The sequence below is a fragment of the Myotis yumanensis genome, unplaced genomic scaffold, assembly GCF_028538775.1.
Source record: "Myotis yumanensis isolate MYYU_CA2020_CCGP unplaced genomic scaffold, mMyoYum1.0.hap1 SCAF_1, whole genome shotgun sequence".
Lineage (NCBI taxonomy): Eukaryota > Metazoa > Chordata > Mammalia > Chiroptera > Vespertilionidae > Myotis > Myotis yumanensis.
The window spans coordinates 42,141,659-42,153,789 of NW_027223752.1; the positions used below are offsets into that span (position 1 = coordinate 42,141,659).

The window sequence follows — 12,131 nt, forward strand, 5'->3', positions numbered from 1 at the left end:
GCTTCTGACAATTTATGAAGGTTATTAATTAAAACAAAAAAGTAGGACATGATCAAGTTTCCAAATGACCTAAAAATTACACGACCTACAAAAAGAACTACTGGTAATTTTATAAAATAAAGGCTTAATCTTCTACAACCCAATAATATACCACAAAGAAAATTTAGAGCGGACATTATTAATTCATAGAGAATTACATTTGTTTTACCTTGTTTGCAACCAAACGTGTTCTGTGAAGCTAGGTCACCGCTACCAGGATTAGAATGGTCTAGTTTTACAGAACAGTGTTCCACTGCTTTAGGAGGCACAGTAACAGGCTGAATACTATTAGTCTTGAGCGCAGCACTAATGAAATGAGTCTAGAAGAAAAATGTTATTGATTTCAAATATCATTTGAAAGAGTTAGGTGACAAAATGCATTCAAATTTATTAGAGGACTTAAAACCATTCCTCAGACTTAATAACAAAGAAAATAAATACCTTACATAAAGGATCCACTGCAGCAGCACTACCACTGGAAGAATATAGCATCACAAAGGCCTGGATTCAGCCTGGCTCTGCAGTGTGACCTGGAAATCTTCATTTAACTATGCCAAACCTCAGTTTCTTCCCTTTAATTCAGAGATGGCTCAGGGGACACTGAAATAGGCTAGGTCACAGCGGTTCTCAACCTGTGGGTCGCGACCCCTTTGGCGGTCAAACCACCCTTTCACAGGGGTCGCCTAAGACCATCCTGCATATCAGATATTTACATTATGATTCATAACAGTAGCAACATTACAGTTATGAAGTAGCAACGAAAATAATTTTATGGTTGGGTCACAACATGAGGAACTGTATTTAAAGGGCCAGAAGGTTGAGAACCACTGGGCTAGGAGATGACCAGAACAAAGGGGACCTCTACTTCAAACAGATCATTTAAAAGCAAAACATCTCATCTTTTGTATTCTGGATAATTTTGTTTGAAGTAAAGGATTAAGACCATTACTAGTAAGCATTTAAAGGTAGCCATATTTAGTAGCAGCAATAATAAATGTACTTATATATAAGTGGAAAGTATAGTGGTAACTGTTTTCAGCATTATTTATTAAAATATCTAAAATGTATAAATATCTTATCCAATAAAACTGATTTCGAAAGAGGTTTTATGCCAAGTAAAGAAAAACCTAAAATTATTCATAGTTTTACAGAATTCTTATCAATGTGTAGAGATCTCTCTACATGGGAGAGACTCAATAAATTTCATTTCATTAAGCATTTATGGAACTACTAATATACCTAGTATGTCACTGAAACCTCAACTTTCTCTGTAATTATAAGCTTTATGAATAAAACTGAATGAGCAAAAATTCCATTCTTCCAAAACCAGAAAATCAATAAATTACATGTTTATGAATGAAAGGATGGATGAATGGCAGACAAACAGGACAAGAAGGACCCTCTCTTTAAGAAATCTGTGCTTTTCAATTGTGTCATCTCATTTTTTCCTGAACAAAAATATACATTTTCAAGATAAAGAAATCAAGGCTCACCGTGCAATTATTTGTAGACTAAGAAGAGAACTCTCATAGACCCACTCCCAGCCTCTCACTAGACAACATGTGGCATACTCAGTTTTAGTTATGCATGGAGTACTTACTAAAACTTTACTTTGTATGCCCATAATTATTCCAATAAAAATACTATCATCAACCACATGAGAGCTCAAGACTATTAAGAAGTCTTAAGCTCTAGCTGGTTTGGCTCAGTGGATAGAGCATCGGCCTACACACTGAAGGGTCCCGGGTTCAATTCCGGTCAAGGGCACATGCCCGGGTTGTGGGCTCGATCCCCAGTGGGGTGTGTGCAGGAGTCAGCCATCAATGATTCTCTCTCATCATCGATGTTTCTATCTCTCTCTCCCTCTCTAAAATCAATAAAAATATTTTTTTAAACATATTTTATTGATTTTTTACAGAGAGGAAGGGAGAGGGATAGAGAGGTAGAAACATCGATGAGAGAGAAACACCCATCAGCTGCCTCCTGCACACCTCCTACTGGGGATGTGCCCGCAACCAAGGTACATGCCCTTGACCGGAATCGAACCTGGGACCCTTGAGTCTGTAGGCCGATGCTTTATGCACTGAGCCAAACCGGTTAGGGCAATAAAAATATTTTTTTAAGAAAAGATAATACTTTATATATATAAAATAAGTCTTAAGAATTACAATTTATTAGTGTTCACTTCGTGATAGCTATAATAAACTTATTTTTGTATATTCTTCTGAATGTTGTATTTTAATTTTTTAAGTTTTAAAGCTGCACTTTAATTAGAGAAAAAGTAAAATAAAATCAATGCATTTATAATGCTGGTCACTTATTTAAAAAAAAAAAGTATGTTGTGTACCTGAATGCTGGATATTATCCCAAGACCTGGAAATTCCACAATAAATAAGAAACTATACTATCAGCTTTTTGTGAGGATAACTTTTTATTTTTATTTTACTTTTTAAGAAATATTTTATTGATTTCAGAGAGGGAGAGAGAATCATTTAGTGTCTTTTGAATCAAGACACTGAACAATGTTCAAACCTTTAATTAATTGCAGAAGCAATATGTATTCTGGATGGTTCTCATCCAAGTGTGTGCATCAGATTAGAGAGCTTTTGATTTCTCATACCTGCTGTCCCAGAATCTTGGGAGGTAGAGCATGTCTATTTTTATAAAGCTCTCCAAGTGATTCTGATGCACATTCCCAGACTAACAAACACTGATGTAAGAAATAATTGCACTGTGATATGAGCATTTTAAAAATGGTATGAACAGAAAAACCACAAAAGGAGAAGCCAACTATAAGGAGGTCTTACAAAACTGGTGACATTTGAACTAGAACATGCAGAATTCTCCACATAGAAGGGAAGAATGATAAACAAGCAATCATTATTAAAGAACTAAAACTCTTACAATCTAATGAGCTAGTGCAATAATCAATGAACATTAGCCTAGAAATCCAAGGGATAAAGGACTATGGGATGGGTGCCGGCTTTGTGACAGATACCTGAATATCTATTTGTTGTTGTTGTAGTTTCTCAAGATGCCTAATGTGCTGCTCCATAAACACATTCATTTGCTTTTCATGATCATGACAATGTAGTTTCTCATGTTTATTCTGAATACTTGCTTGCTGCTCTGTAACACGTTGTAACTGTTTATCAGTCTCCTGTAACTTATTGAGTAATTCTGTAACAGAATTGACCTTTGCTTCCAAATCACTCTGCACCTATGGCAATAAAAATATCAAAAGATATTAAAATGATATGCTCCATTACTGAAAATGTTATTTAAAGCAATTGGTATTGAGAAATGATCAAACCAGATTTTTACCCTTGAAATCTCTGATGATTTGATGCCTTTATTTTTATAATCATAGAAACAAAAGGCACAAATATTGTCTTTAAGTAGATCTTTTCTCTTCATAAAAAAATACCAAATCTGCCACACAATTTTTATAATGCCAGAAATAAAATACTTAATTGGAAATTAAAAGGAAGGAAATACCAAAGCAAAATAGCTATTGATACTTCCTTCACCTCAGGCTGAGTGAGGTCAGCAGCCTGGAGTTCTAGTCTCGGCTCTGCCACCTATTAGCTCTGGGACCTTGTGCTACTCTGACCTGTTTCTCAGTTTTCCCATTTACGAGCTGTGGCAGAGATGATTTCTAAAGTCCCTTCCAGCTCTAAAAATAAGGATGGCCGAGTGTCCCAGGTTGCCCAGGACTGAGGGGCTCCCAAGATGAAATATCCAGGATCTCTAGCATTTCCACAGTAATGAAGGGTTCTCACAACTCCTGGGAGGTAATACATCACCACAAACAAGAAAATGCTTTCAAATTGAGAGCAACTAGAATGTCCCTAACCTACAGTTGAACACAACCATTTATAGAATCAGTTTCTAATAGATACTTTCCCATTTTACAAAGTAGTTATGAATGAATGAATATCTGGGGAGAAAAATATACTTTTATCAGTGGAGCTGCTGTTGCAATGGCGGCAGCAGTTGCTGCAGCCACAGTTGTAGCTGAGTCAATGCCACGGGGTGAAGTTCTAGGCTCCTGAGCAACAGTGTCCTTTTCTGTACCTGTATCTTCTAAAAGCTGTACCTTTACCTCCTTAAAAACAGGCATGCTCTGAGCTCTGTAAATAAAAAAGGAATAAAAATATATTCAGTAAGCTACCTTGAACCATTTCAAGAAATACCTAAGTGGTGATCTGCTGAAAGTGGTTTTTCCTGGTTTAAAAAAATAAATAAATGTATTACACTCTATATTTGGCCTAAAGATGACAATGACGTAAACCACTGACAAAACCAAAGACTCCCTAGTAAAAAAAAAAAAAAAGTAAAATCAGCGAGAATGAGCTCCATCCCCAGCTGCTGGATTTCCCCCCTTGATTTTTAAAGAAGACATAGGGCACCTCTCCAACTTACTCCTCTTTGATATTTCCTCATTTCTACTAAGAGCATCATTTTCCTCTGTCTCAAAATTTTGAGAATATCTTGACTTCTCCATCCTCCACTTAACCTTCTCATACCCACATGAGTCATCAAGTTGTGTCAATTATTTCATCACAATTGCAGGAATAGGGTCATAGAATCACAAAAGGTGGGAGAACCCAATAGGCCATCTACCCTAATTTCCTAATGTTACCGATGAAGAAACTGAGGTCCACAGAGGAACTTATAGTTTATCGAAGTCACATAACTAGTAAGCAGCCGTTAGGATCTGATTCCCAGAGATCTTCCCAGGACACAAGCCTTCTCTCTCAGAAAAACACTTCTCCCTTATTTCTTCTTCCTCTCCAGTAAAACATTTCATCACCTCTTGCCAACTATTTTCATTCTTCCAGTTTTGACTTGCTTAAAAACTTCCCACACATATTTCTCCAACATTCAAACATCTAAAATTGTTCCTTATAGCAACTAAATAGGCTAATTTCTTCTGGCTGGCCTTCCACGTACTCCATGCTTTGGCCCTGCCCTAGCTTCCTCTATATACTCCTATCGCTTCACAAAACAACTCGCTGGAGTCCGCTCCTCACTCACTGTACCACACCATCCTCATGCTCTCGCGCTCTGTTCTCTCAACCTGTTTCTACCCACTTGTTATAACCTTCTCCTTCTCCAACATCAGCCTTACTTTTTAAAATAAGCTTGTCCTTATAATACTTCTTCTTGATCTCTCCTTTCATTAACTCCTTTTGCATTTACTGCCTATATCACACAATTGAGACTTGACAGCCATGCTATCATTTAAATGTCTATACAGGACAGTTTAATAATATAGTGAATGCAATTATGTTTCCTATGAGCTCTAATCACTCATTCCTCCATATATGTGTATGTTCTCTCCCCAACTAAGTTCTAAGCAACCTGGGATGAGTCTAAATATCCTCTGATGGTAAATAATAACCATTATGTATTTGGAACTACTTGACCTCTGCTATAAGTGGTGTAGCCATGTGATTAAGACACAGGCTCTAAAGCCCGACTGCCTGTGTTTGAATCCCAGCCTAATGTCTACTTGCTAAATGACAGAGGGAAAAATCACTTTCTCTGTGCCTCAGTTTCCTCATCTATAAAATCGGAATTCGTAAAATTGGGATAGTAATAGAATGTATTTCATTGGACTTTGTGAGTAAAAAATGAGTTAAATCACATAAAGTACTTTGAACAGTACCTCTTCTGTAATGACTGTTAACAGCTATTGAATATATGTGCCAAGTACCATGAAAAATGCTTTAAACATACTGACGTTACAATATATATTTCACACATTGAAAAAGTTTTTCCTATATCCAAAGTATAAAGTGAAACTGATTTTAGAGAACCACATAAAAACAAGGAGTGGCCCACCTATTTTCTGTAAGTGCAACTTACTTTTGTTTTAAAATTGCTCTGAGCGCATCTTTCTGTCCCATGGTGTACTGGGAAATAAAGATGTCATTTGCTGCAAAATAAAAACAAAAATATACTTCAGATTCCTGAAAATTTGTTAAATTTTAATAAACTACTAAATAAACCACCTTTTTAAACTGAAAGAATATTTAAAGAATATTTAAGAATTCAGCAACAGGATTTCACAATTTTAAAAAGGCAAGACACAAATGACTAAATATCAATAGTCATAACCTGAGGCCCTAGAGAAAAAATGTTACCAAAACAAACAAAAAAACACCTGGGGCCAAATTGGAAATATTTGCTCAAGCTCTAAAGAGAAAACTGTTTAGAGTAAAGTCAAGTCAACTTCTTAAAAAAAGCATCAAAATAAATTTTTCAAAGCACCACTTTAATTTACTATCTTATCAAAGGCTATCCAAAATTTGAATTCAGAATTTATAAACAGGTTTCTAGTACCAAACCTATACAATAGGTTGGTAGTAATAAAATTAACTTTACCATTGCAAACCCTTTTCTGGAATTTTTGAGATTCAATTAATAGCTTAATTTAGAAGGAAAAAATTTTAATTATAATAAGAAAAAACTATTAGGTTGTTTAATGAATGTCTAAAAGTCAATGAATATATAAAAAATATAAAATTCTATGCTTAAAAGGAAATTCTGACACATGTTCCAACATGGATGAACCATGAAGACATGCTAACTGAAATAAATCAATCACAAAAGGTCAAGTATGATTCCGTTTATCTGAGGTCTAGTGCAATTCACAGAGATGGCAAGTAGAATGGCAGCTGCCAGGGGCTAGAGAGAAGGGGGAATGGAGAGCTGGGTTAGCGGGTAATACACAGGTTCAGCTGAGGAAGATGAAAAAGTTCTGGAGATGGATGATGGTGACAGGTGCACAACAATGTGAATGTACTTAATGCCACAGAGCCGTTTGCTTAAAAATGGTAAATTTTATGATATGTATATTCGACCACAATTTTAAAAAATCAAATGTATCCTTTTACCTTTCTGTCTATTGTTCTCTTCTATTTTATCCAAAGGCAACCCTTTCACTGCAACATCTTTAGAAAAACCCTTTGGGATATGAAAGGAAGAAATAAAAGGCTAAATAAACGTTATGATTTATTACTTATCAAGTACTATTTACTAGCCATGTGACTGCTATATTTTGGGATTGCAGGATATGCTTTATCCTTAATTCCCATCACCACCAGAATGCTTAGGTACCTTGAAGCTACTCAAGGATTTGTTGAATGAGTAGTAAGCTGTCAGACAAGTGAATGAGTAAGTTAACAAGCAAGCAACTATGGCCCTGAAATTCACACTCATATCCCGATTTGCCACTTCTAGCAGAGCGAGTTGTATAACATCTCAGTTGCTACCGTTAAATGTGAAAATCTGATTCACTGTGAGTCTGATGGAGAACATAAGGATGGCCAGTGCATGGCACAAAATCACAAATTTACCAAAACATTCTTTGTCACTGAACTCATAATGTCATATCAGAAGGCTTCTCTATATAAGTCATACCTACTGACAAATAGCTTTCTGTTCACATGTGCAACTTCACCTGTAGATTATATTCAGGGGTAAGACACAATGAGTTAAAGTACTAGATTCATTCAATGTTCTATTCAACTGCCTTAGGCACACCTTTTCTTTTTTTCTGCTACATTGGAAAAGAGAAAATCATAAAAGAAAACTGATCCAGGCTATTGACTGGTAACAAGTGTTAACTTCCCCCCAGAAAAGCCAATGAAACTAATAATACAGAAGGCATCTGGGAAATTTATATAAACAACTCCTACAAATTGGTAAGAAAAAGCAAAGCACATCAATATGTAATTCACAAAAGAATAAATATAGATGGCCACATACATTAAAAAAATTTTCTACTTCATTAGTAAAAGAAATAGAAAATAAAACGATGAGATGCCTTTTACATGTAAAATGGCAAAGGCTTTTTGTTTAATTTTAATGCTCTGTATTAATGAATGGGAAGATAATTCCAGTAATGACCTTGCTGGAGAGACTATATATTGATAAAGTCTTTCTGGAGGCAATTTAGAAATGTTTCAGAAGTGTGCATGTCCGTTGATCTAATAATTTTACATCTAGAAATTAATCTTAAGGATACGACCCATGATATACACCAGAATGTTCATCACATGGTTGTTTACATTATAAAAATTTAATGTCAAATGATAGGAATATGAACAAATAAACAATGGCACATACATACAATTAAATTCTATAAACCCATTAAGAGTTTCTAGAAAAAGATGACAGAAAAATATTCTTAATACTACTTAGAAAAAATATCCTTAGTGATATTTAGTTATAAAATAGTATGGTCCCATTTCATAATATATATCCACACATAGGGAAAAAAAACCCTCTCAAAATGTTAATAGTTATTGATTTTAAATCATGGAAGTTCTTTTTTCTTTTTGTATTTTCTACAATGAATTTTTTTAACTTTTTATTTTCTTTCTATATATATGTAAGGATTAGCCCCAAACAGGAAAAGGAACATCTTATCTTCTGGTAGTAGGGAGAAATAGATATGAATAGGAGCATTTATAAATGTGAGCATATCAGGTACAAACTCCTTCGGTTTTCTAATTAAAATAGGATGGCCAAGTCAATAGTACTTATTTATGAAACAAAAACATGATGCAAAGAGATAGCAGTTTGTGTTCATGATAAAATGATAACGAACTAGGTTTGTTTTGCAGACATATTTTGCATTAGACAAATCTACACAAAACAAGCTGTGAGCCCATATTAAATGTAATGGAATCCTGCCTGATCATCTTCATGACAAATGTTACCTATTTATCCTCAAACATACATAAATAGTTTTCCATACATTCAGGAAATTATTAAGATAATGAAATTCAAATAGCATTAATCATTAAATAAGGCCTGCTCAAAAAAGGAACAGAAAACACCAACCCAAAGGCTGGGCTCAGGGATCAAGTATGATGCGTAATTATACATTTTTACTGTGGGTTTTTGAAAAAATTGACAATAGCTTCAACCTAATTCTTAGTTTACCAGCCTCAATTTTCAAAATATTGTGAAAAAACTCGAGGACACAAACAACAATGTGGTGATTGCAGGAGGGGTGTTGGTGGAGGAAGGTATACGGGGGATAAATGGTGAGGGACTGAGACTTGACTTGGGGTGGTAAATACACAATACAGTGTACAGATGATGTGTTGTAGAATTGTGCACCTGAAACCTGTATAGTTTTGCTAACATGTGTCACCCCAATAAATTCAATAAAAAGGGGAAAAAAAATCCCAAAATATTGTGAAACTCTCTTTTATAGACTTGTTAAATTGACAATACATAGGTCAACATTATGATTACTGGTCAAAGTCTAATTGGACTGCATCACCAAAACATTATATTTATCATCAAATATTTTTAGCACTATAAAAAGGTTAACATGGAAATTTCATGTTTTTGTTTCTTAAAGACCCCTCAAGAAAATACCCACAAAAGACCTCATAATAGTTTGTCTGATGTATAATCACACTCACATTTTTTATTATGTTATTTTTCCTTACATTTACATAATGTTTCTTGTTTAGAATACCTTTTCCTTAGATAATAGCAGGGCTGTTTTTTTCAATTACACTATTTCTTTCCAAGGTCATTATCTTACTAATGGATATTTTTGATTCTATGGAAGGCTTTTTCGCTAACGGCTCAAACACTATTTAAATCACAATCGTTGTATGTCAAACATTTCTCTTGGTAAGCGAAATTTAAAAACAAGGCTTGCTGCTAATCAAACATAATTTAAGAATACATTATTTGACAATACTGAAAATTTCAACATCAGCATAATTAAGAATCCTTTTGCTTACACTTTCTGACACAGGGGGGTTTTCTAATGGAGGCTGGTGATCATTTCTAGCAGAAGCTAAGTCTGATGAACCTACCAAAACAAAGAAATCAATTTTAGTGATTTTTCAAATCAGAACATTACATGTAGAAACTGTACAGGCATGACTCAAGAGCTACTAGTATATATAAACTCCATATGAATGCAAGGCCTAAATTGGAAGCCACATTTCATGAAGAAAAAAAAAAAACTTAAGAAAAATGAGATTTTACAACTCATATCTTGGAAAATATGGGTCAATATTGACAAGCAAGTGAGATAAGTATAAAATGGTTTAAAGTATATCATTACTCTGTCAGATACGGACAAACTAGGGCAGAATCACTTGCCATGAATAAAATACGTATATAATATAAAAGCCTGATTTAACAGCAGGCATATGATATGCTGTACCAACCAAAAAGCAACATTATAAAAGCAATATTTTTTGTTTTTGCACATATATCCATTAACTTAATCCTTACAATTACCCATGAATTGGATAAAGCATATGTTATCTTCATTTTCACTGAGGTCAATACAGGTTAAGTGAATTGAAATGTGAAAGCCATCAAATGGCAGAAGTTGTGTTTTTCTACTAACGCCAAACTGACTATCGTAATCCAAACAGAAGGTAGAGTATTTGGTAAAAAGCCCAGCAGTGAAAAAATAAGCTCAGCATACAAATTAAGAATGTCCATCAGAGATGGAACTGGAAGAGTATACAAAAGCCACACAAAGAAAAAACACAATAGGAAATGTTCAAGTTTCATTCATTCTATCCATTCAGTACTATTGGATGCAGGAGATACCTGGCCATTTTCCCAGGGAACATAGTCAGTTTTTGACACCTGTACAAACTAACCATCTCACATTTGTGGATTTAAACATTTAAAATCCTCTAAATTTTGAAACACACACGCAAAAAAATGCAATAAAAAAGACAAAAAATTTACAAAAATGAAAAGTTGAAAAACTATGTGGAATCACATACCACATAACGTTCCATTCAGGCTAGTTCCCGTTCTAAAAGGAAGATGTTTGTTTGCAGACAACGCCGGAGCAACACAGGACAGCTCGTCTTTCAGCAAAGCCAAATTCTCTCCCTGGTTTGGAGAAGCTACCTCCCGAAGCCTCTTCGCTGGTATTTTAACCCTTCTTTTCTTTTCCGGACTAAACTCGGGGCCTTTCATATTATTGGCAACAAAACTAGTCTCGAAATTCTATAGCAGAACTTTCTTCTGGGTCCATAAAACTGCAGAACAAAATTTTCACCGCTTTGAAGACTGGGGAGGAGGTGGGGTTAAGAAGCGCGCGGAGGGTGGGGTGGGGGGGGGGTAAATAAAGAAAACGTGAATTTTAAGTGATTCTGAAATATGCAGTCACCAACTTTTAAATTAAACAATGTCTAAACAGACTAGTCACAAAGCTAGAAATTTTGGTACTTAATGCATCATAAAGACTAGAACCTTTTTACCCATTAATCCCACTCAGTCTACAAATGCACCATGCCATGAATCTTAAAAACTGGAGATGACAAGATAATGACTGCATGAGCATAATAACCACCACAATAACAGTGCATTCTCCAGTCCCAGTTGGCAAGGCAAAATCAAACAGATGTAGAGGCGGAGTTAAGATTTGCTGGGAGGAGGGAGTCCAGCAGGTAAAAACCCAAGTGGTATTATTTTTTTAATTCCCCACGTAAGAAGCTTAATAGCATTATTCAGCCAATGAGTCTTACACATCCCTCCAGTTGCAAACACCAGTCACCTAAACTCACGCCTCCGAGTCTCCGGAACGCCGGGCAACCTCACAGCCACAGGTCTCATCGGACAACACCTTCAGTTGCCCGCGGGTAAACACCCACTTCCTTGTAAGCCCGCCCCCGCCTCCCAGACACAACACGCATGCGCGCCTAGAATAGTGTCCGAAACAGCCAACCAGAAGGCTCAATGCTCCCGGGTGCTCCTCCATCCCTTTCCGGGTGGAAACAAACGCCCAACGTAAAAGGCTTAAAACAGGTGTGGATCGTTTTAAGGCAGTACATTGCCCCAAAGGATTTAAATATTGGCTAAAACCCAAGAGACTCGTTGAACACCAGCAGCGCTCCCGAACTAACTGGTAATACCACTCGCACTCATTAGGGAATGTTTACAGCGTAGCTCCTGGAGACCGTTAGGGACGCAAAGTAAATTAGTCTTTCAAACAGTTTCGGCAGATTCGGGTTAGTTAGTGGCGAGGAAATCAGGAGCAGGGAGCATTGTCTAAGGAGACAATCACAAAAATTAAT

The 12,131-nt window shown here is 35.7% G+C and overlaps 1 protein-coding gene across 8 annotated transcripts in view; it reads right to left on the bottom strand.

The window, feature by feature from the left end:
* The window catches only part of KIAA0586 (KIAA0586 ortholog), a 98,685-nt gene extending 86,981 nt beyond the window's left edge, over positions 1-11,704 (bottom strand). For 3 of the 8 annotated variants that reach the window (XM_070419068.1, XM_070419070.1, XM_070419056.1), the window contains exons 1-8: positions 11,612-11,696; positions 10,833-11,124; positions 9,822-9,892; positions 6,945-7,014; positions 5,914-5,983; positions 3,998-4,172; positions 3,038-3,259; positions 209-359 (exon numbers count right to left, since the gene is read on the bottom strand). In XM_070419068.1, the coding sequence (XP_070275169.1) occupies positions 209-359; positions 3,038-3,259; positions 3,998-4,172; positions 5,914-5,983; positions 6,945-7,014; positions 9,822-9,892; positions 10,833-11,031 (958 nt within the window). In that variant the 5' untranslated portion in view covers positions 11,032-11,124; positions 11,612-11,696. The other 5 variants (XM_070419066.1, XM_070419063.1, XM_070419064.1 and 2 more) reach the window with 5 other exon arrangements.
* Between the last annotated feature and the right edge of the window lie 427 nt (positions 11,705-12,131).